This window comes from Pleurodeles waltl, chromosome 11 (assembly GCF_031143425.1).
Source record: "Pleurodeles waltl isolate 20211129_DDA chromosome 11, aPleWal1.hap1.20221129, whole genome shotgun sequence".
NCBI lineage: Eukaryota > Metazoa > Chordata > Amphibia > Caudata > Salamandridae > Pleurodeles > Pleurodeles waltl.
In genome coordinates this window covers 938,570,732-938,596,775 of record NC_090450.1, presented here as the reverse complement: position 1 = coordinate 938,596,775, position 26,044 = coordinate 938,570,732, and the positions used below count along the sequence as shown (strand labels likewise).

The 26,044-nt window shown below is 45.1% G+C and overlaps 1 protein-coding gene across 1 annotated transcript in view; it reads right to left on the bottom strand.

The window, feature by feature from the left end:
* Window positions 1–26,044, bottom strand: part of RNF10 (ring finger protein 10) — a 263,755-nt gene that overhangs the window by 111,822 nt on the left and 125,889 nt on the right. Inside the window, exon 14 of the mRNA XM_069215043.1 lies at window positions 20,671–20,771. Coding sequence (XP_069071144.1) covers window positions 20,671–20,771 — 101 coding nt within the window. The remainder of the gene's footprint in view (window positions 1–20,670; window positions 20,772–26,044) is intronic.

Below are 26,044 nucleotides of genomic sequence, written 5' to 3'. Positions count from 1 at the left end.
ATGAGGAGTGTAACCCTCTATGGGAAGGGTATTCTCAGCGCACAAGCCAGCGGCTCAGCTACCAACGTGTATAGCCAGGGGACAACCCTGCCTTGTTTGCCTCTATTGGAATTGGGGGAGTCACTATACCATTTAACTGCGGTCTGGCTACCGGCCGAGTGTACAGCACCCTGACCAGTTTTAGGAATATCTCTCCTACTCCCACCCACTGCAGGACTGCCCGCATGAAGCTCCACTCCACGGAGCCAAAGGCTTTGTCGATATCTAAAAACCACTGCTACTGCCTTAACTCCTTGATCCAATTGCTGCAGTGCCCAAAAAAGGTTTGCTGATTATGCGATAGGCTGCACCCCGGTTCAAACCCAGTCTGTTCCACACCTACCACATGGGGAGAAGAGGTGCCAACCTAATCGCTAGGATTTTGGCATACAGCTTAGCATCCAGGTTCATGAGGGACAGTGATCTGTATGAGGAGCAGCGATCCACTGGCTTCTTGGGGTTCAATAGGACCACCAACAGGGCCTCACGCATAGTAGGAGGCATACAGCCATCAGTTGCCATATTCAGTGTCACCAGATGCGGTATAGGAATGTCTTGATAAGCTTTATAGAAGGCCACCTTGATCCCGTATGTGCCTTGCCTGTCTGCATACCCGTCAGTGACCCTGACGTCTTCTGGCATCAGTGGGCCCATCAATTGAACCCTGTGTTCATCTGTGAGCCATGACATGGCAATGTGGGCAAGGTAGTCAATGACTGCAGCTTCATCAAACTGAGCGTGACATAAGCCTGTATATTAATCATGAAACTTCTGTACCACGGATGCAGCATTTCTCCACACACCACCATCATCGTCCTGAATTTGTAGTTTTGTATTATCCTCGCAGAGGGGCGAAGAGTTGATGCCGGTATAGCCCCAGACTGCTCCTCTTCACCATAAATGCAGGCTACTGCACATTTACCCAAGTGTGTCATCTCGGTCGGGGCTACCTCTTGGAATTTTGTCAACCTGTCAGTGTGTAGCACTGTACTTCCCCCACCCCACCACCCTCCGCCTACCTGGCAGCCAGCTCAGTAATTTCTGCCTCTAATTTACAGAGACTGTTGCGTAGCACTCACAACACTCCCACGTTTCGCCATGGTGACACCCCGTATGTAAACTTTAAAGGTTTCCCATACAGTAGCAAATGTATTCACTGTTTCCATAATTATAGCAAAGTATTCCCTTACATCCCAGCTCAGTTCCACCCTGAATACATCATCCAACAGCAAATTCAGAGGGAACCGACACGAGAAGGCAGGTGGTGACACAGATCAAGCCCTAATAGAATTGGTGAGTGGTCTGAATATGTGCGCAGGAAAACCTCAAGCCTGAATCCATAGTGCCAACCGCCATAAACATAACCAGTAGTCTATACAAGCGTGTATGTCGCGTACTGTCAAGGAGTGAGTGTACCCCCGGATCGTTGGGCATCAATGTGCCCAAATGACAATCAATCCATCTCAACTTAAGATCTCAGTGAGGGCTCGGGCCACCCTTGAGGGGAGTCGCTGGGGGCCCGATGAGCGGTCTCGATCGTTGTGTAACAACTGCGATCCCCACCCCAGAGGTGGGAGAGATCAGCCCACTGTTGCAACCTGGCACTCCGGTCATAACAGAAATTGGGGTAGTCATAATTGGGACCATAAACACCAACCACCAATAGTGCAAAATTCCCTATAATACATTTAGCCACAACATAGCAACCAGAGGGATCTGTACACATTTCCAGCAGTCCGATGCCCGCTCCTTTCCTGACCCAAATAAGCACTCTCCTCGGACAGGACGTAAAGTCAGCCGCACATACAGACCCCTGCACCCTCCACTGTATTGTATCTATCTCCCGGGGCTAGTTATGTCCCCTGGATGACTACCACATCTATAGTGTCTGTGCAACTATGCAACCATGTTGCAAATATTCCTCTTATCATTGAGGCCGCTAACGTTCCATGTGAGTAATCGCAGTGGTGTTGACTTTGCGGAACATTTCCTGGAGGATATTGACATTAGACATACAATATCTTGTATATCTACTAATCTATGGGCACACATTCCTGATATAGCACAGGTCATCTGCCAACTAGGATTACGTTTGAACTTGCCCTAACTGCCCTCCCACTCCCACACTGTGTTCTCCCCAACATGTGCAATCTATTCTCTCCCCTCCCTATACTCCGTACAATACTCCAATTCCAAAACAACTTAAACGTGGTGCACACTCAGGCTGATAAAGCCAAGCATCTCATCTTTTACATATCCATCACGTTAGCCATAGATCTAATTTTCCAGGCCTGTATGCACCAAGGATCACTTTAAAGGAGGTCTGTGTCACGTATTCAGAGTCTGCAACCCCACCCTGCATGACTCAGAGGGGCCCATTATATATTGCACTGTATGTCTCTGCAGAGCCCTCACTACAGTACTTCTACCTTCATTTCCAATCCAATAAATTCCAGTGTGTACACCTACAATGGCACACAAAAGCCCTGTTTATCCATATTCAGCAGTACAGGACCTCACATTCTGCAAACCCAGCTCAGAGCAGACAGGGCCCATAGGCAGTGTGGGCACCACCAATCACCACCACATTGCTGATCCAGACTCCCTCGCCCATGACCCTAGCGTCATTCCACATCATCCATGCTTTCCAGTAGGTCCTCTCCAGCCAACTGTGTATTCCTTTGTTGTCCCTTGGCCTCCCTCTTGACAATGAACTGCTGCAGTTTGCGGGTCAGTGAAGGCCAGGGTCTTTTCACATACTATCACTGTCGCGCTGGGTACAGCATGTCGTATTCTAATTTCAGGTCTCTTAGCTTCTGCTTGCCCTGCAGGAACTGTCACCTCGCCTCCTGTACCTGCTGGGTGAAATCCAGGAAGAGCGATACCATGGCGCCCTTGTACCACAACTCCCCCAAGGCTCGTGCTCTCTGGGGCACTGGTTCCCTATAATTGAGAAGCCTCACTATGATGGGGCATGGAGGGGCTCCCAGCAGAGTGCAGCGCCAGCAAGCGGTGGGCCCGCTCCACAACATACGAGTCTGAGAAAGTCTTGCGGGCCAGCAAACTGATCAATATTTTTCCACATACCTCTGTGTTGTCTATATGAGGCGATTCTGCTATACCCACAATGTGCATGTTATTTCTACGTGAGCACGCCTACAAACCTTTTGCTTGGGCCTGCAATGTAAGAAGAAGTTTGTAGGCTTTCTTCTGGGCTGTCCAGCATGTTTTGCTCATCTTCTACCAACTACACCCTTTGTTACACCTGGTCTGAATGTCCATCAAGCCAGTCCGACATGTGATCTATCCTGTATGACAAAACATCTATTTTCCGGTCTATTTTTGTGAGGCTTTGTAGCATAGCCTTTTAGGATTTGCTTCAAGTCTGAGGTCGTCTCACCCATGGCTTCTTCCAGCATCTCTGTAGGTGCGCTCCCCCTTCGCTCTACATCTTGTGAGCATTCTGTGACTCAAACTGTAGTTTAGCTTGTATTTTGTATGACTTTTCCATGGCGCTATCCTCCACACCGCATTTGTGCCCAGCTATTGCACTGTTCAAGACAGGAGCCGAGAGAAGGGACCTTATAGCGGGGTTAATAGTCATTGGTCTCGCAGGGCCTGTTCAATAGCCTCCCCCGGTTTCAAGCGCATCGGCTACAGCGACCCAAAACTGCCACTTACTCACCGGAAGAAGACAACTATTCCATGAGTGCCACCCCAGCAGGGCCATTTATGCCTGTTCCAGTCTTGTAGTCCCCCGGCACTCCTGGGGGCCGTCAGCATCCAGAACATTCGACCACAGCCTTCCACCACCAGTAATCCACTCCAATCACCCAGTGATGATGCAGGATAAAGAAAGGGTCGCACTGGCCAGGCCCTCCAGGATCCTCTCCGGGCTCACCTCCTTCTGGCTGCTCATTTGTATTGCCAAAGTTCTCTGGTTCACCCGCTCTGGATGCTCTATGCTAGCCCCCGAGCCCAGGGCGGGGTTCTAACCTGGCACATCCCTGAAGCGTGATTCACTCTATCTGGCCCTGCAAGTCTGCACTTCTCTCCATGGCCTCTGGATGCCACTCCAAGCTCCTCTGGGCTCTTTTCTCTTGTTCCAAGGCACAGCTGCTCACTGCAATTCGGCGAACCGGCACCACCTACGAGCTCACCTCCTTCTGGCCACTTCCAGTTGTCCCGCCAGAGTTCTCTGGCTCATTCACTTGGGCCGCTCTATGCTAGCCTCCAGCCCCAAGCCCAGGTTCTCTCCCCTGGCACGTCCCTGGGGAGTGATTTGCTCCGTCCAGCCCTGCTCTTCTCTTCACGGCCTCTGGGGGCCACCCAGGCACCCCGGGGCTCACTTGCCTCCTGTTGGATCGTTGCAGGACCCAGTCGCTCACTCCCATTCTGCAAAGGGCACGTAGGCCGCAATGTCATGCTCTGCTCTGGCGAATTGCAAATTCGGTGGGTTCCTCTGGACCTTTAGGTGCTGTAACACCACAGCGTTTTCTCGTATCCTTGGCGCCAGGATTCTGTAGGATTGTTTCCTCAGCTCGAGGAGTTCACAGCCTAAGCGGCCGTTTTGTCGCTAGGCAAACTCCACCACCCGCTTGCAACAGACTAGGACACAAGAGTAAAACCACCAGATATCACTCAAGTTACCCCAAGTACCTCAAGGCATACAAACTAGAGCTCGGAGCAAAACAAACCAACCCTGACTTCAGAAAATCTGACTGTGAACCTTTCTAACTACGGATTATCCACAACTGATCAATTCATTCTCAACCGGGGTCTGTCCTTTTGTCCAACTAACTTCTGGGACATCACTCAAACTAAAATTTATTTCTTAAAATTTATTTGTCACCTTAAACTAAAATCTTTTTTCGCCTCTATACCTACATCTTCTATCACACCACCTTTTATAGATTCTTCACATGACATCACAGTTCAAGAGCTGTCTGATATTTCTTTTCTCTATAATCTCTCTAATACTACTGAGCCAGATGCCACACTATCTTCTATTGCTCAAGAACTTGATCTTAACACTAACAAATACGTTTCTTCTGATCTTCGTACAAAATCTACATTCACTCCTATTCTTCCGGCGGGTAATTCTATTGATTTGTTCTCAACAGCAGTATTACGTGACCTTGATCGTCAATGCAAACGGTACAGTGACCGACGAAGATATTTACCTACCAATATTCATGGTGACCATGTAGCAGCAGTAAAACATTTGAGAACCAACAGCAATATTATCATAAAAGAGGCCGATAAAGGTGGAATGAAAATGTCACTTACCCAGTGTACATCTGTTCGTGGCATCAGTCGCTGAGATTCACATGGTCTGCATAGCTCGCCATCTGGTGTTGGGTCGGAGTGTTACAAGTTGTTTTTCTTCGAAGAAGTGTTTTCGAGTCACTGGACCGAGTGACTCCTCCTTCTGTGCTCATTGCGCATGGGCGTCGACTCCATCTTCGATTGTTTTCCCCGCAGAGGGTGAGGTAGGAGTTGTACTATAGTAATAGTGCCCGCGCAATGAAATGTGTAAGTATGTACCTATTAAAGGTTTAAATAATATATATACAAATGTACAAAATTGAAGGTAACTTCTGAACTGCTACAGGCTTCCGGGGAGGTGGGTGGGCCCATGTGAATCTCAGCGACTGATGCCACGAACAGATGTACACTGGGTAAGTGACATTTTCAGTTCGATGGCATCTGTCGCTGTAGATACACATGGTCTGCATAGACTAGTAAGCAGTTATTTCCCCATAAGCGGTGGTTTAGCCTGTAGGAGTAGAAGTTGTCTGAAATAGAGTTCTTAATACAGCTTGACCTACTGCAGCTTGTTGTGCGGATAGCACATCTATACAGTAGTGTTTGGTGAATGTGTGAGGCGTAGACCATGTGGCTGCCTTACATATTTCATGCATTGGGATGTTTCCTAAAAAGGCCATTGAAGCACCTTTTTTCCTTGTTGAATGTGCCCTGGGAGTAATGAGCAGTTGTCTTTTTGCTTTAAGGTAGCAGATTTGGATGCATTTAACAATCCATCTGGCTATACCTTGTTTTGATATTGGGTTACCTGCATGAGGTTTTTGGAATGCAATAAATAGCTGTTTAGTCTTTCTGATGTTCTTAGTTCTGTCAATGTAGTACATTAATGCTCTTTTGACATCTAATGTATGTAGTGCTCTTTCAGCCACAGAATCTGGCTGTGGGAAAAAAACTGGTAGTTCTACCGTTTGATTTAGATGGAACGGTGAAATAACTTTTGGTAAAAATTTTGGATTAGGTCGTAGGACGACCTTATTTTTATGTATTTGTATAAAAGGTTCCTGTGTTGTGAACGCTTGAATTTCACTTACTCTTCTCAGAGATGTAATGGCGATGAGAAAGGCAACTTTCCAGGTTAGGAATTGTATTCCGCAAGAGTGCATGGGTTCGAAAGGTGGGCCCATGAGTCTTGTTAGGACCACGTTTAGGTTCCATGAAGGAACAGGTGGTGTTCTTGGTGGTATAATTCTTTTAAGACCTTCTATGAATGCTTTGATGACTGGTATCCTATACAAGGAAGTTGAATAGGTAGTCTGCAGGTATGCAGATATTGCTGCAAGGTGTATTTTAATAGAAGAGAAGGCTAGCTTTGCTTTTTGTAAATGGAGCAAGTAATTTACTATATGTTTTGGAGTTGCGTCTAGTGGTTGTATCTGATTATGATGGCAGTAACAAACAAATCTTTTCCACTTACTTGCGTAGCAGTGTCTAGTGGATGGCCTTCTGGCCTGCTTTATGACTTCCATACACTCTTGGCTAAGTTGTAAGTGTCCGAATTCTATGATTTCAGGAGCCAGATTGCTAGATTCAGCGATGCTGGATCTGGGTGTCTGATCTGTTGGTTGTGTTGCGTTAACAGATCTGGTTTGTTGGGCAGTTTGATGTGGGGTACTACAGATAGATCTAGCAGTGTTGTGTACCAGGGTTGTCTTGCCCACGTTGGTGCTATTAAAATGAGTTTGAGTTTGTTTTGACTCAATTTGTTTACTAGATAAGGGAGGAGAGGGAGAGGAGGAAAAGCGTAAGCAAATATTCCTGACCAGTTCATCCATAGGGCATTGCCTTGGGATTGCTTGTGTGGGTATCTGGACGCGAAGTTTTGGCATTTTGCGTTCTCTTTTGTTGCAAATAAGTCTATTTGAGGTGTTCCCCAGAGTGTGAAGTAGGTGTTCAGAATTTGTGGGTGGATTTCCCATTCGTGGACTTGCTGGTGATCTCGAGAGAGATTGTCTGCCAGTTGATTCTGGATCCCTGGAATAAACTGTGCTATTAGGCGAATTTGATGGTGGATTGCCCACTTCCATATGTTTTGAGCTAATAAGCTTAACTGCGTTGAATGTGTTCCTCCTTGTTTGTTTAGATAATACATCGTTGTCATGTTGTCTGTTTTGACAAGGATGTATTTGTGGGTTATGATTGGTTGGAAAGCTTTTAGTGCTTGAAAAACTGCTAATAATTCTAGATGATTTATATGCAGTTTTGTTTGATGTATGTTCCATTGTCCTCTTATGTTGTGTTGATTGAGATGTGCTCCCCACCCTGTCATGGAAGCATCTGTTGTTATTACGTACTGTGGCACTGGGTCTTGGAAAGGCCGCCCTTTGTTTAAATTTATACTGTTCCACCATAGAAGCGAGAGGTAAGTTTGGCGGTCTATTAACACCAGATCTAGAAGGTGACCCTGTGCTTGAGACCACTGTGAGGCTAGGCACTGTTGTAAGGGCCTCATGTGCAGTCTTGCGTTTGGGACAATGGCTATGCATGAGGACATCATGCCTAGGAGCTGTAGTATTGTTCTTGCTTGTATTGTTTGATTTGGAGACATGTGTTGAACGACTGTTGAAATTGTGAATTCTTTGTGGAGTTGGCGTTGCTACTCCTTTTGTCGTGTCTATTATGGCTCCTAGATATTGCTGTACTTTGCTTGGCTGAATGTTGGATTTTGCAAAGTTGACGGTGAACCCTAGTTTGTAGAGGGTTTGTATGACTTGATTTGTGTGGTTTGAGCATTGTATGAGCGAACTGGTTTTGATTAGCCAGTCGTCTAGATACGGGAATACATGTATTTGCTGCCTTCTGATGTGTGCAGCGACTACTGCTAGGCATTTTGTGAATACCCTTGGAGCGGTTGTTAAACCGAAAGGCAATACTTTGAATTGGTAATGTATTCCTTTGAATACAAACCTTAGATATTTTCTGTGTGATTGATGTATTGGTATATGGAAATATGCGTCTTTGAGATCTAGGGTTGTCATGTAGTTGTGTTTTTTGAGCAATGGTAACACTTCTTGTAGTGTGACCATGTGAAAGTGGTCTGATTTGATGAATGTGTTTACTACTCTGAGGTCTAGAATTGGTCTCAGTGTTTTGTCCTTTTTTGGTATCAAGAAGTACAGTGAATAAACTCCTGTGTTTATTTGTGTGCTTGGTACTAATTCTATTGCATTTTTTTGCAGTAGTGCTTGAACTTCTATCTCTAGAAGCTGTGAATGGTGTTTTGATAAATTTTGTGATTTTGGTGGTATGTCTGGAGGGAATTGCAGGAATTCTATGCAATAACCATGTTGAATAATTGCTAGGACCCATGTGTCTGTAGTTATTTCCTCCCATGCTTCGTAATATTGACCTATCCTTCCCCCCACTGGTGTTGTGTGGGGGGGGTGAGTGACGTGTGAGTCACTGCTTGTTGGTAGTGGTTTTGGGGCTTTGAAATCTTCCTCTATTCCTAGGGAATTGCCCTCCTCTATACTGGCCCCGAAAGCCTCCCCTGTACTGTCCCTGGTAGGTGGACGGTGCGGACTGTGAGGTACTGGCTTGTGTGGCCTGACCCCGAAACCCTCCTCTAAAAGGTGTTTTGCGGAAGGTGGTATAAGATCCTCTGCTCTGCGGGGAGTAGAGTGCGCCCATGGCCTTGGCAGTGTCAGTGTCCTTTTTGAGCTTTTCTATGGCTGTGTCGACCTCCGGACCGAACAGAAGTTTTTCGTTTACTGGCATGTTAAGTACTGCCTGCTGAATTTCTGGCTTGAATCCAGACGTTCTGAGCCATGCGTGCCTACGGATGGTAACCGACATATTAATGGTCCTTGCGGCTGTGTCTGCTGCATCCATAGAGGAGCGTATTTGATTGTTGGAGATGTTTTGACCCTCCTCAACAACCTGTTTTGCTCTTTTTTGTAGATCTTTTGGGAGATGTTCAATGAGATGCTGCATCTCATCCCAGTGGGCTCTGTCGTATCCGCTAGCAGCGCTTGTGAGTTTGCGATGCGCCACTGGTTTGCTGCCTGGACAGCGACCCTCTTCCCAGCTGCATCGAACTTTCTGCTTTCTTTATCTGGGGGAGGTGCATCCCCAGAAGTGTGTGAATTTGCCCGTTTTCTGGCAGCCCCTACCACCACAGAATCTGGTGGCAGCTGAGAGGTGATGAATACAGGGTCCGTAGGAGGCGCCTTATACTTTTTGTCCACTCTAGGCGTTACTGCCCTACTTTTAACTGGCTCCTTGAAGATCTCCTTTGCATGGCGTAGCATGCCTGGGAGCATAGGCAGGCTTTGGTAGGAGCTGTGGGTGGAGGAGAGGGTGTTAAATAAAAAGTCATCCTCTACTTGTTCAGAGGATAGTTCCACATTATGGAACTGAGCTGCTCTAGCCACCACTTGTGAATAGGCTGTGCTGTCCTCAGGTGGTGATGGCCTAGTTGGGTATGTGTCTGGGCTGTTATCAGACACTGGTGCATCGTACAAGTCCCACGCGTCTTGATCTTGGTCATCGTGGCTCATGGCGGTGTAAGCTGGCGAATGTGACGGGGTGTAAGTTGGCGAAGCCGGAGTTACAGGTGGAGGCGAGGGAGGAGGTGTTACCGTCTTTGCTGTTTGTTGCGGAGGAGCCTCTCGTGCTACAAACTGAAGTGTTCTCTTTCTTTTGACAGGTAGAAGGGTACTGGTCTTCCCTGTCCCCTGCTGAATAAAGATACGCTTTTGCGTGTGATCCACTTCAGTGGATTGCAGTTCTTGTTCGAATCTGTGTCTTTTCATTTGTGAAGACATAGAATGTTCTTCAGTATAGGAGCCTGAAACTGGGTCTGTTGGTGCTTTTTTCGGCTCCGAAAACCCTGTTGTTTGTTTTTTCGGCTCCGAGGTAACCTTCCTCCTCTTTTGTGCCGAAAAATCTTGGCCTCTATGGTCTTCGGCGCCACTGTCTCGGCGTCGATCCGTGTCGACACCGAACTCTCGGTGTCGATGCTTCTCTTTAGCACTCTCTCGGTCCCGAGGAGGCTGCGTGCCGGTGTCTCGACCGGAGTCGGACGATCTCGACACTGAATGGGCCTTTTTCGGTGCCGATTGTTGGTCACCGTGAATTTGGGTTGAGCCATGGCCGGTTGGCAGTGGCGTCCCCTGGGCCTTTTTGCCTTTTTTAATTTCTGATCGACGTCTTACTCACAGTTTTTGTATTGTCGAGTTCGTCGGAGTCTGAATCCTGGATGGAAAAGGATTCCTCCTGTTCCTCTTCTGTCTCGAACTGTCGATGCTCCTTTGGCGTGGACGCCATCTGCAGTCTTCTCGCTCGACAGTCGCGCAGAGTTTTTCGGGACCGGAACGCCCGACAGGCCTCACAGGATTCTTCGCTGTGCTCGGGTGACAGGCACAGGTTACAGACCGAGTGATGGTCCGTATAGGGATATTTGTTGTGGCATTCAGGGCAGAATCGAAACGGGGTCCGTTCCATCGGCGTTGTTCTCCACGCGGTCGGGCCGACTAGGCCCCGACGGTGTGCCGAAATCTACCCCGAAGGGCACCGAAGCGCTTCGATGTTCAATGCGTCGTCGTATGTGTTTATCTCGAACCGGATCGCAACGATACCGTCGAAAATCTTCAGTTTTCAGCTATCCTTCCGTTCCGAAACTCGGAGCGACAGGAACACGTCCGAACCCGATGGCGGAAAGAAAACAATCGAAGATGGAGTCGACGCCCATGCGCAATGAGCACAGAAGGAGGAGTCACTCGGTCCAGTGACTCGAAAACACTTCTTCGAAGAAAAACAACTTGTAACACTCCGACCCAACACCAGATGGCGAGCTATGCAGACCATGTGTATCTACAGCGACAGATGCCATCGAACATATTGTTATTCTTAATACTGATGACTACCTTACTGAAGCCTATCGTCAGCTTCAAGACAAGACATGTTATAAGAAACTCACACAATCCCACAGCTGAAATACAACAAAAACTGCTTGAACTTTTGGAGCACTGGCACTCCTGTCAAACGCTTTCCAGCTCCGAAAAATCTGCTCTTTTTCTACAATTCCCCACTATTCCGACTTTGTATCTTCTACCCAAAATTCACAAAGCAGGACATCCACCAAAGGGCAGACCTATAATCTCAGGAGTAAACTCTATATGCTCTAAACTGGGATCCCTTATTGATAAAGAGCTTCAACCATTTATGACAAATTTTTCCTCCTATGTTAGAGACACTAAAGATATCTTACAAAAGCTACAAGATATAGAGTGGCAATCAGACTACTTTCTTGCAACCATTGATGTTGTTAGTCTTTATACTTCTATCAAACACTGTCTACCAGATCGGTGCAGTACTTGGCACGGAATGCTATGATTTTGGACTCTCTTAAATTCAGCCTTGAAAACAATTATTTTCTTTTTGATGGCAACTTTTACCTACAGCTCCAAGGGACCGCGATGGGGGCAAAATTTGCTCCACCCTACGCCTGTATCCTGATGGGAGCTGTGGAAAATTATTGCCTCTGGTCAGATCGCTCAGAACACTTCAAACACATTATCTTTTGGGGACGATATATTGATGATATCCTGCTTATTTGGCAAGGCTCAGAGGTCCACCTGGCTGATCTTCTCTTCCCTTGTCATCATTTTGGATATTGCTTTCTGTTTCGAAAATAAGTGACTCTTTGGGCAAATGAAATCACAACGTCTGTAAAACAATGGAATACATTTCTAACTTGATAACTTCAAGAACTTCTTGAGTGGGACTTTACCTTTTGTTTGTATTGCAAACCCTTTTTTGAGGACGTGGGTCCTTGTCCTCAGGTCTAAGTCCCCCACCTCATGAACAAGGCATTTTTACAGGAGAATAGTGGCTTTGGACCTTCTCCAGTATTGGAGCTCCGTTTTTCATTTATAGGTCATGAATTTAATAACCTGTGATCCTCTCAAATTAGTATGCGTAAGCAAAAAAATGTAAGGTACACAATAGCAAGTCCAGCCCATGGTAAGTCCTGTATCGGTAAGTGACAAGTAACACCTCATGTGAAGACCGTGGATAAGAGTCTTCATTTTAAAAAATACCTGTTACTATAGGATACAGAGACTCACATATGTGGATTATATCAATTGGAGATATCTTTAAACTTGACTGCGGATGCATTAGTACCTTACACCTTTACTTGATATCAGCCTTGAATTGAAACTTTGTTTGGTACCTACATTTCCTGATCACGGAAGAGGTTTTTGGATTTGTTATTGGAGTCTGATGTGCATTTGGTATCTTTTAAACATGTGTCAATCACGTCTGAATACTTTCTCCACAAAGCCAATAAGGTAGCAGATGCTTTTGATGGAATTTGTACAAAATGCACTTGTGTAAACTGGACCCGTACATCTTGCAGACAGAACAGATGGGGTCTTTTCACAGTGAACCTATTCATGTTGAGACTGGATTGGCAATTGGACAGGTACTTCTGCTGGAGACCGGATCTGCAAGCAGCAGCGGTTGACTGCTCCCTCCAGGACCACAACTATACATTCCCTAGATTTACAAGGATCCTGAGAATGTCAAAAGGTTCAGAGTCAGATTGCAACACCAGTGGAGGCCACACAAATATGGAGATCGCTAATGTAACTCACTTCTGATGGAACTCATGAGATTCTCCAATTCATCTACCCCAATCTACCCTGGGATTTCCTCAGGAATCCTCGCCACCTGGTAGGGGAAAGAAAAGCTACCTCCCATGACCTGAGGATTACAGAGAAAAATGGAGTTCCAGGCCTTTCACAAAAGGATGAATTGGCTAAGGCATGGGCAGATGGGACAGTTAAACGATATAGGTTGGCTTGGACTAGACAGGTATTTTGGTGTATGCAAAGATATGCCATGGCAGTACTATTTATTCATTCTTGAAGCTAAATCTGACAAGTGACCACCCTGAGCACGAGGAGACCCAACCTACAAATCAGTCGCGCCCCCCCCCCCACCACCTTTGCTCAGAGAATCTACTCACCTCCCCCACCCCATGGCACGATTACTACAGTTACCCTGTTACAATAGGAATGTATACCTATGAATCACCCTAGTTTACCCCCTCCCCATAGCTACATGTGGCCAAGGCACTGCCTAAGCCATCACAGGTTATAACTTTGTGGTTTATTTTTTTCTACTGTTGAACCTAGGTCTACACTTTTTTTCAGACTCATCTGTTAAGGAATCAAAGACTAATACAACCACTGGGTACAACTATTGGGCTAAACAACTTACTTTATATGCACGTTACTTATGCTAGGCAATTTATAAAGTGCATGGTGACCTGTAGCAATCCCAGTACTAGTTGAGGGCAAATAAACTGTTCCACTAAGGCCAGAGGTATCACCTGGAAGGTCAGTTCTTAAGGCAGGCCCTGAGGAATTTTCGAAAGCACAGCTCAATGTCCAAGGATCGAATGACCAAGGGGAGGGAACTTCGAGTTTGACAGCATGAATGCTCCAATTCTGGCTCTTCTAATGGGGGAAGACAGTGGCCAGATGTAGGTTGGTGGCTATAAGTAGCCTTTTGGGTATGTAAAGCTGGCTTAAAATGGGAGGACCACACGCATGTAGGGCTCTGTGCAGAGGACAGGGCTTTGATTTAAATTCTTTGGGCAACTGGTAGCCAAATTACAATCCTGATAGAGCGAGCTGCTGTAGTTCAGGCGAGAAAGAATCAATGCCTGGACTACCAGCCTCCTCAAGCACAGAGGGAGCAGAGGCATAATCTTGTGCAACATACACAAGGTTCTGAAGCAGCTGGTTGATAATTTGGTAGTCTGGGTTTCCACAGAACAGGTTTTATCCAGCCAGATCCCTAAACTTTCACTGTTTTGGGGGGTGGCAGTGGGACAGACATACCAGCCAACCCAAGACCCGTTGAGGAGAGGGATTCTTCCTGAAGATCACAAGTTCAGTTTTAGCTCAGTTAAGCTGAAGATTGGCTTTGTTCATCCACCTGGTTACTAGATCTAGACATGGTCCCAGAGTGGGTACTGCGGGATCCAAGTCAGAGGTAAGCAAGAAAACTAGCTGGGCGTCATGCACGTAGGAGACACTGGAGATCCCACAGATAGTTAGGATATCCGCCAGGGGTTGAAGATGTATGTTAAACAGGGGACAAATATGAACCCTGTAGAACTCCACAGGCAACGTGAAGAATATCAGAGGAACAGGCCTTGTCCAATACCTGGATGGATCTGTCCTTCAGGAAGGAGCCAAGCCAGTCCATGGCTTTTCCTGTGACACTGGCCTTACAGATCCTATTCTAGGGGGGTAGGGTGGTTAACAGTGTCAAAGACTGCGCTGAGATCAAAAAGTATGACTACCGAACGCCCTTGATCTCATCTCCTCTCATCTCCTTTTAGTATCCATCACCACTATTAAGAGGGAGGTTTTAGTACTGTTTGGGATGAAAACCAGTTTGGGTGTGGTGAAGGAATTGGCCTCAAATTCTGAAAGATGCCTACTGACATTTTTTAGCCACTTTATTTCTGCCTGGAAGCAGGGAGATTGGTCGAAGATTCCCTGCTCATGACGAGTCAAAAGTGGGCTTTTTAAGGATGGCTTTAACCATGGCATGTTTCCATGGCTGAGGAACCATTCCCTTTTCCAGGGAGAGGTTAACCATGTAGAGCAGGGTGGGGAAAATTATTTCTGCTTCAAAGGCAAGAATTCTAGTGGGGGCAGGTCCGGGGGGGTCTATTCTGTTAGAGAATTCTGCAGAGTCCACAGCAACACTGCTCATGAGCTTGAACACTAGGGAACTTTCAATCACCATTTCTAAGAAATCTTGCTGTCAAGTACACCATAAAAGACTTTATTCAATCCTAGATCTCCTGGTGATACTTCCCTAGTAGTACTTTTGCACTCACATTCCTGCCTTGAGTTGGTGCTGTCCCACACATCTTCCCAGTTTAGTCAAGTCTTCTGCTTTTCTTTTCAGGAGGAGCAGTCAATATAGGAGTTGATGCATGTTCACACCCCACAGATGTAGGAGTGACCAAATCGGGTACTGGGTCTTCCATGAAAAATTCAGGGTCTTGAGGCAATTTATACTAATTGCAGGTTTGGAATTACTGCCTTAATGGTGGCTGGAGTATTTCTCTGCTATTTCAAAGGGTCCTGGGACTAAAGGAAACAGTGGTTTCGGTGCTACTGTGGGTATAGAATCTCTAGAATTAGACAGATGCAGGTGTCTAAAACAAACTGTTAATCTTTGTTTCGCCTCTTGCCAGTACGTTATGAAAGGTAACCTCATCCACTGGTGATATTATGGAAGGAGATTGTGTTGTAGATGTAGGGATATACTAAGACAAGTGACTTCGGGCAGGGAGAGCACAACCTAGTGTACGAATTGGTACTGCTAGTTCAAGAGCTTCTAGGTGAAGTTGGTATTCCTTTGACGTATCTGGGAAAGGATGATTAATATCCCTATAATGGAGACAAACTGCTTTTGAAGATTTCCGTGGAAGTGAAAGGTCAAATGGTCTTACACGAGTCCTCACTGGATACTCTAAGGGCAGTATAGGAGTAATGGGTCAGTACAGCAAGGTTACCTGGTACAGAGAAGATGCAGCTTGATAAAGGCCCAGGAGGGCAGATGTCACTTATGTCCCTCTTTGTAGGAGAGGAGCACTGTTTCACAGGGACAATATGACCCAGGAAGCTGTTGAGGAGATGAATGGACAGTGAGAGGTGATATGGACTAAGCCTTAGAGACCTGTGAAAGTGATGTAATCATTTTCTTCTCTCTTTGGTGTAGAAGCAGATATGGTTCACAGTGAACAGACTGATGTGGTCAACAGCATACAAGGTCTTCAACAGCAATGGGCCGGTCTGTGAGCAGTGAACCTTCAACAGCAATCCAAGTACCTTCTAGAGTGATGTAGTCTAGGAAGGGGTGCCACCCAGATTTATAAAGGAGCAGGCTTTATTTTTATATCTGTGTAAGCCAACAAGCTACATTTTTACCTTCACATTCTTTGATGGAAAATGTTCTCTGCATATCAATGCTGCAATGCATTTCTATGAAAAAAATATTTGAACAATCTTGAAAAATGAGGCCTCGGTTAGGCTTTCGTTACACAAATACTTATGGATTCATGGACAAAGATTTGATGCGGTTTACATAGAAGACAACTGTACATATGGCGCTGTTCCAGGATTAACGTACAAAAGTGAATATTTCTAGGGTTTAATACTATGAAGATCCGATGATCTTTATTTATAGCAGAAGTTAGACTTTTCACCACATCTACCCAAGTAGCTATATATATTTGATATTCAGTGTCGCTGCATGTAGTGCGAAATTATTTCATCATTTAGGATTATCAATGATGTTTTTAGGATGCCCAAAGTTGTTTCAACTTTGTAAGTGCCATGAGTTCACCTAACATCAAGGAAAAGTCCAAAGAGACTGAAAGGCCCTGGGAATGGAACCACTTCATAAAAGGAAAGTCTGCTTCAGGATGAGTCGATGAGGTAAGAAAAACAGGAATGTATGTCAGTGAACTGGTTCGCTCCCAATACACAAGTAAAGTATAAAGTAGCAGAGCCTCATCACACCACCTGGGGCACAGGAGAGTCATTGCAGGCAAAGGTGGAAGCCTGGAATATTATTCGTAAGGTGTGGAATCTAATAAGACACCCATCAAGATATTTACTGAACCAATCTTTGGTGGAGCTCTATTTCTGCATAGAAACTCATTATGTAAATCAGCAACATGTAGATTAAGCAATACAGTAAAAAGGCAACCCTGCTTCATCTCGTTCATGGTATAACTATTTGTATAGTCTATAGCCCTCCCGATGTGGAAGGGGTACCACACAATATTGTATTATCCCCTTCAAAAGTCACATGTTTCACAGTGTTTAAGTATCTAACTGGGAAGGTTTAACACCTCAAACATTAGCATATATTGAGAGCTCTCCATTTACAGGAATCAAATAAGGCGACTTTCCTAAATTGCAGAAACATGGCCAGGAGAAAACCTGCCTTACAGACACTAAGCACCAGAGAAAAGTGAGGCTGCCTCAACCAGCTATACGGGCTGATTGCCTAAAATGTTTTAAGTTTCCTAGTACTGCCAACCAGGTCATCCAGATGGTAGCGCAGTATTATTCTGCCTATTCTAAATAGCTAGGCTTATTTTGACCAGTAAAATACCAATGCTTCTCCCAGCTATCACTAGTGATACTCTTTCCCTCTGTAGTTTCCACCCTCAACCACGTGCCAAAATTCCCAAGAATTACATTAGTGAAGTACAGTATACATCTGATAATTTCTTAAATCTACTTTTATACCTGTTCAAGCTCTTTGATCTCTAAGATACTGTTTCTAGCATTAACTGATCAATAGATGTCTACTATTCTAGGTATTTTTAAAATTAAAGCCACTTTCAGAAAATAATCAGCCCTGTCATGTCTGGTGTGGTCATTGAGTTTCTCATTCCCTGGTTCACGTGTATGTGTCCTTTAATACCAAACTGCCAGACAATTCTAAGCAGGCTTCAATTACTCTACTTGACTCATGATAATTACCTTAAGCTTGATGGCAGAGTCTGTCAAATAAGAAATACACTTTATGGACTGAAGCATGTTTAAAGACTAAAGCACCGGGGAACCAGACAAACTTACTGGGTTATTTTGTCAGGAGCATCCTGTATCACAATCAACTGAGTCAGATGATAGCTTTCAAGTCTATTCTGCAAACAAAGTAGTGAGTCAGTATAACATTTACAGTTTACAGAAGTGTAGACAGGTTGGAAGAGGGGCTTTCCTAGGAACAGCCCTTTCAGCTCAGTCACTGAATATTCTCATGGCGTAAGTAAGGTAGGTAGCATCATCCCCCATGAGAATCCAGTGATTGCTTCACAACTTAGGTAGAATCTGTCAATATTTTGTCACTTACAGCAACACTATCAAGGCAGTTCCAACTATCCCTATTTTGTCAGTTATACAAACTCGGTCCTCAGAAGCAAAGGGGCACTGTTTTAGCACCAACATCACCACTTTAAAGCAGTGTGGACATTTAATGTGGTTAGTGACTTTCTCAAACTTCTCAATGCCAGATTTAGACTTATTCCATCTTCGAGAGAAGGAGACAATTATTTTTATGCAATGTCTAAGCTTGAAAGTGTACGTTCTCAATTACTATTTTTGAATTCAGTTGTACATTGCAGTTAACATGATCAGAAATTCCAGTTGTCAAAATGACAGAAAGAAAAAGGGCTTTTCGACCATTGCATTAAGAGTCGTGTAGGTATTCACAGTTAATGAAGCAGCTGGTCATATTTCATGCAGCATGTCATTTTAAAACAAAGCTCAAAGTAGGTTATCAGTCAATGCACCTCTGATGCGGGTCAATTTCTAAAAGAAGATATTTATGAAAGCTGGTATGTTAGAAATGTTGAAAAACCTATGAGAGCTGCTCACACAACTTAAGTGAGAAATTGATCAATTTACTGCTGGCTCCTTTAGCAGTATGCTTTTAATTCAGCCAGCTACATAATAGTCACAACGGATTGCTACCTGTTATGTATACATAGGGTAGCAGTGGAATTTCAGTTAAGTACAAGGGGCAAGTTCCTGTTACACAATACCAATCTTTATACTTCAAGGAAAGCAGGACCTAACACTAAATGAAATTCTATTTTCTCAAGACTAATCCTGTAAAAGGAGGGCGTACGTCAGACGCAAACGTGTCTAAACTAAAAATCAACATAGGATACCCTCTTAAGATTAAATAGCTTTAAAAATGACAAAACCAACTTCTCACCAGAAGATAATGGAAGATATATTTAACTTCATGTGCCAAATGGCACAACATTTTATTGCTGTAATTAAATGAAGAAAAATAAAAATCAGCCAACATTCAGGAACTTTGTGTGAAAGTGCATCCTGTAAAACCTTGAATTAACATTTCTTAAAAGACAAAAATATATAAATAAAAAATAGTCTGCCATTCTGGGCTTCAGGCCTGCTCTCTACAAAACTGCCTTAGCTCCAATGCACGAGGACAAGCAGTAACTGCAATTTATGTATGTAAAACTTCTGAACATTTGCTTTGTTTGACAGTGAACTGTCATTTATCACATCAAGTTATACTCATCATAACACTGAAATCTTGAGTACTTTCTCACAATATAGTATGTACTTTATTACATCAAGAACTATCGCAAAAAAATGTATTATGGAAGATGCCATTAGGATTAAGTGGCATGCTTATCAAGTTATCAGTTCTATGTCACAGGAGTTAATCACTTTCAGTTGAGCAGTATCCAGCCATGAAAGAATTAGCTTGACATCTAATGGTGAAATGCAGGACTTAGATGGGAAATCAGACCAATTGTTATCTCTAAAGAATCTGGCACCATTTTGCTGTAAATGTTTGACCTCAAAGGTAATTCTATGAGCAAGGGATTGTTTTTCTTTGCACTGGAGGATTGAGGAGGATGATTGTTATGAGAAGCCTCCACAGTTAACACTGCTCCCCTCATGAAGATTCAATCAATTCAGCATAGTTTTCTTCAAAGTGCGAGTTTAGTGAAAATAAGACATTGAGCAAAGTTAAATTAGCCTTGTGATTCACCCGTTGATTCAATCAATCCACTCGTATCAGATGTCTGTTTAATCGTACAACTTCCAATAACTTTTTTCCTCTTAATTTGCTTTTAATATCTTAATTTTTAATTTGTATTTACTGGTGGTGCATATGGTTCAGTACAGCATAAAGCATGGATTATCCACATTAGCACACTTCTCAAAATTACACAATTTAAGGAAACAACAGAAGTCAGCTTTGAAGTGTGAGCCTGTCCTCAGTCCAATGTGGAGACAAATTATCTGAGCCAAGGTAGCGGGACAACATGGACAGGTAATTGCTAGGCACTTTCTGCCAAAATGCTCAACAGAAATCTATAAACCTAAAATGCCATCCTTTGTACAACCTGAAGGACTAGTAAACAGACCGGGCAAAAGCTTTCCATATACCTTTCCTATTGAAGCGGGGCTTTCTATTCAACTACCATCTTCAAGTGCTCGAAAAAGTACTGCCCTCATTCTACAAGAAATCCTCAAAGTCAGCATACTCTCTTTCTAGTGGAATATTTTCACAGTGAGGCCGGGACTGCACATCTGGGTACACCTAGTGCACTTAGTGCGGCAAATACAAAAACAAGGTGATTGTATAATTACTGTGGAACTACAAAGCCTCACAGCAGGTTAGAAAAAGTACCCTACTGAGGAGAAAGATCAACATGACAAATTATTCTGCTGTTTCCCAGCAAATTTCACTTCAACACATTCTCACCTGTGCAAACGAGGGAATTTGTCCATCCTCTTCCACACTTCCAATGGAGGGCAGGGAACTGCCAGGACTGGAAGCTACAGATAGGGGCTGCAGCTCATTTTCTGAAAGAAATCTAAGTATTATTCACATGTAAGTAATTGGGCATTACATAACCTGAGGAAATAAATGATTCTTTGCATATACAATGGACAAATACAGCTGTATTAGTTATGGCTAGCCTTTCTGGTTTTCAGTTCATACTTGTGAATTCCAGCAGACTTTCAATGTTTTTGAAAACTAAAAACCAGTGCTTAGCAGTGTAGTTTTCCCCATTGCTTTTATTCGCTCCCTTGCCTCATTCATTTCTTATGTCAATTACTCCATTTGTTCCTGCTCTTACCTACATCAAAACCTTTCCTTGAATTTTCCCTTTAAGTAACTTTTCATTGTCTCTCCACCTCCCTGCCTAAGTTTCCAGTCCTCAAATCACTCTTCCCAGCAGTCAAGTCTCACCCCCATGTGAAGGATGTGTATGGACAGATGCTTTGCACCTCGTTAAGATTTGATGGCAACAGATACAAAGTTAGTGTGGAATTAACACACTTGCTGCTCTGCAGACTAATGGCAAAGGGCTGAATGGGTTTCTATCGAAGACACTAGTTGTATTGTGGAATGCTTGGTTACTGCAAGCCAGTGTCACTGTCCTACGCTTTGCCTCGAGAGACCAAGAAAGAACACAGCTAATGAGTACTTTTACTGAATGATCTGGGCCTACTCCCGCTCTATCTACATAATGAAAGGAGAGATGTCTGCAGAGGACTGCAAATGCACACTAATGGTTACATGGTCTTTGGTAACAGGAAACTGCAGCCACATGAAGCAGCTGAGGTAAAACTAAATTGTTGACCTGCAGAATGCTATGGGTCATTTGTTTAAGCAGTATACATGGTGAGATAAGTTTATTTTACACTGTCGGGCCATATCTTTTGGAATTTAACTGGACGTCAGCACAAGGACATGCACTTTATTACCAAGCATGCAGTCTCTTGTTTATTTCAAAGCAGTGCAGAGACTGTCTTCCAGAGGGAATGGTGTAACAATTACTCAAGACCCTTAACCTTTGTGCTCTGTGGTGACTGCACTGTTTTAGTGTGTTTCACATTATGGGAGAAGGGCAGATCAGGTGGTCTTGGGGGGGGGGGGGCGGGGTCTAAGATGGCAGACACGAGCAAGAGCAGCTCCGAGCTGCCTCTTCCATTATCTTGAATAAACAGTGATACTGGGCAGTTTCCTAGACCCTGGATACCCTGACAAGCACTGGGACCCTATGGTGCTGCGACACTGCTAGAACGAGAAGCAGCTTCAGCAGTGGCAGCCTGGTTGGGCTGTGCCACCACATTATTGGGAGGCCATGGGAAGACCGCTTGAAGCTGCGGCCTGCATGGGCGGAACTTGAGGCCTCTGTGCAGCAAGTTATGTGATGGCACATGATGCAGCCGCTTGTTGACTCGGTGATCTAAACCCTTACTGTCTGAGCCTGAGACTCTGGGCACCCACATGTCAGCCTGCTGGAGATCTACTCCATATGCACCTGACTGCACACAGGCAATGGTCTCTTACACAGAATGCACCCAGCCACTCTGGGAATTGTGCTGCTAAGGGGAGAGGCACTTCATGACGCCTGCCCTTCACCCGCATCCTCTTAAAGTTAATACTGATTGACATTCATTGGGGCCAAAATAAAATGGTCTTACTTGAAACTGGACACCAAGGGTTAGGTGAGGCAAGCACCACAGTAGGATTGCAGCACACACTTGCGGAAGCCCCATCTCTCATTACAAGGCCAGTGTTGCAGCTCTGCAAGGGACCCAGCATAAATACAGAAAACCACTTTCCCTGAATAATTTTGCGACACTATTCCTCCAATAGATACTTGGGCTTGAGAGTGGGACCTCCCCCCCCCCTTGCCACACCACAATAACCCTGTCCCAACACCTCCAGAAACCCCAACCTGGAGCCCCACCAACCAGTTGCACAGCTCCTGAATTAGAGACTGGGAAATTGTTTCGAAATAAGAGGGTAAGAATGGAAACCTACAAATTGGCAATGCCAGGGTCCTGGAGTTTCCAGACTAACTTAGCTGTCCAGCACCAGAGGCACACATTCCTGGAGGTAAAACGCATGCTACAGGAACACCATGTACTTCTCTTTCCAGCCTAACTCAGAGTCCTGTACAAGGACAAGCCTTCATCATTTTTTTTTTTTAACTGACCCAGCTAGTGCTTGGACCTGGATGGAACAGAATGGACTAGCAGCCTCTGGCCTGTCCTCAAATACATACAATGGGTGGCTGCCACAGAGAATACGCTACAGGAAACACCCCCGGTGTGCATGACAGCTCCACAAATGTCTAGAACTCCCAATCTAGAGGACCTGATCCAGGAACGCCAGAGGGCGCAGCGGGCAGCCGCAGAACCTAAAGACCCAACTTCACAAATTTGCAATCCAGTGCTGATGAAAATGGGGAAAAGTGACTGCCACCTCTGAAGTTATCCCCCTGGCTGCAGAAGGAATACCAGTAATTATCCCTTAATTGTCTCATGATCTTATTTGATATGTTGTATAGCTGTCTTATGATGTTTTTTGTAGAGTATATTACTCATTAGCTCTGCACACAAATGACAACATCTATGATGTTGCCCAACAATGTTTGTTTAGCCCCCCCCCTGCCACAACCTCCCCACTACGTTTATCCTAAGGGCTGCTTTAGATCATAATGGTGACCCTGGGGCCACCTGGATCCCTGCACCTAACTCTTGTACATCATGGGAGATGACACTTCTATCCCTAGCCTAGTTAGCTTAAACCTCCATCCGGCTCTTTACTGGTTTCTTAGGTATTTACTTGGTGTGAGCAGACTGCTGTTGCACACCTGCTCTCAACGGTATTCATAGTTTTACAAGTTGTTGTGTTTTGGTTCCCTCGTTCTTACATCATGCACTCATTCATCAAGTACTCATTGCCACCACAGAGCTATCTGCCCCGGGATCCCAAGTGGTCTGTATACACATTCTTTTTTCTATGACCGTTACTACCATCATCACTTGAAACATGAGCTTTCACACTCCCTCACGCCACTATGCAACATACTCTTACCTCTGCCGTAGACATACACATACCGTTCCTTCAAGAGCCTCATGTTCCCAACCAGGAAGCTTCCACACTACAGAGAAGATGGAAGGGACAAGTGTTCTCCACCAACTACTACTCATATGCCCATGGGGCACAGATTCAAAGCGGGAGTTCACTTTGCGGTCACTCACACAATCACTGACCCTGAGGGGAGATGTGTATTTGTAGAAGGCAGTATAGAGGGCCGACCAATGCTTCTCAGAGCAATATATGTGCCACACAGACCAAGCTCCCTTTTAACATACACTCACAAGCAGTCGCAGCTTTTGGGGATTCCTGGGGGCGAGAGGGTGATTAACATTAAAAAAAAAAAAAAAAAAAGAAACCTTACTTCCACTCCTGCACCGCTCCTCTGCTGCACGCAGGCACAGGCTCCCAGCCTGCCCTGCAGCCAATCCTGACACTGCTCAAAGCAGCGTCAGGATTGGCTGGGAGCACCCAACCAGTACATGATCTGCAGTCCAGCAACTGCACTGCTGGGCTGGAGGGAGCCCTGTGTGCATGTGCATTTGGCCGGCCCGAGACAGCCGGCAAAACACGTGCTGAGGGGAGTGCACAGTGCATTCCCCTCTGCTTGTCATTCCCAATGCCCCGCCCCTTTCACAAGGAAGGGAAAATAAACAGATTGTTAGGGGGTGTAGGGGAGGGGGTGCGATGCTCCTTCGCCCTTATGGAGGAGTCGGCCCTGCTCACAGCCCCATTAGCCCATTGGAGTGGTATTCCATGGATCCTGGGTGGCGATTTCAATAGTGTCAAACATCTTGGCTGCCCTTTTCTGTCCCTATAACACACAGTAGCCATGACTAATGCGCATACACCAACTACGTAGCTCAATCATTGGTGTCTCTTAAATGTCTGGCGCTTATGCAGTCCCTCAAAGTGTACTCTTTCACATGTCCATAACCTACATGCCTGTATCGACAGATTTGTATTCAAGATTTAATCTCACATTACCTACAGAGTATCTTGCCCCCCCTCCCCAGCTACACATGCATTGGAAGAGGCCACTGACACCCCATATCCACCTAGCAGTTGCATGCTTCCACTCCTGAAGACCCCACCTTCTGGGTATCCATAGCTAATAGTCTAGAGGAATATTTTGGTCACAACACTCCACCTCTATGCTAGTCGAATGGGATGCATTTTAAGTAGTTATTCAAGGTCACTGTTTGGGCAATACATTCACATTCAGCATTCGCCGCCACCTTCTCACTGAGATCTCTACACTTAGAGAGTAGATTACGGAGTCTTGAGAACTCCTCTCGCTTTTCCACCACTGCTAGGGAACAATTATTGCAGACCCGACGCAACCATCTTTCACTGCTAGAACACCTCAAGTGCTTAAATTATGCACAACACATTAAGCACACACATGCAGATACTGATCGTCCTGCCACTCTCCTAGCTTGGCTGATATGACTGGAAACAGATGCCCAATACAGTCAATATGCACAACCACAAGGCACCTACTTCACTCAAGCAGATATACGCTCCACCTTTACTGACCATTAAGCATGCTTGTACAGGTCTATATCAACCGCAAACTCCCTATACTATCGCCACTTCTTATCCACAGTTAAACTCCCACAGGTTTCATTAGAAGCTAGGTAAGAAGTGCAATCCCCTTTTCGAAGTTCAGGAGCGATTCATGCACTAGTTACCACTAAGGCCCCAGGACCAGATGGCTTACCTGCTTAATTTTTTAAGACTTATAGTTCGCATTTGGCGTCACGCCTAAAAGCAATGCATAACACTACACTTGCAGCCGCATCACTACTGCTCACACTTTGCAATGCCCTTCTCATCTCACTGTCAAAGCCAGGTCAAGACCCTACTGATGTGGGTTCCTACCGGCTTCATTAAATATCCACTTTCTTCCAAGTAGTCACATATGCACCACAGCGTTACCCATACTCTAGAGTGCATGGTACTGGACATACACAAAGCATTTGATTCTCTGGAGTGGCTGTTCTCATTTGAAGTGCTGTGTCGCTATAACCTAGGAACCTGTTTCCTTTGCTTAGTTATGCTACTTTACACCAACCCTGCATCACAGGTTCGAACTGGTTCTCACATTTCTAATCCTATTGTGACAACGTGAAAGGTGCCAGGGCTGCCCACTATCTCCACTACTATTCTCCTGCACTCAAAGCACTGGCACATTTACACTCACAGGGTCAGAATTGGGGTATTCCCCTAGGTG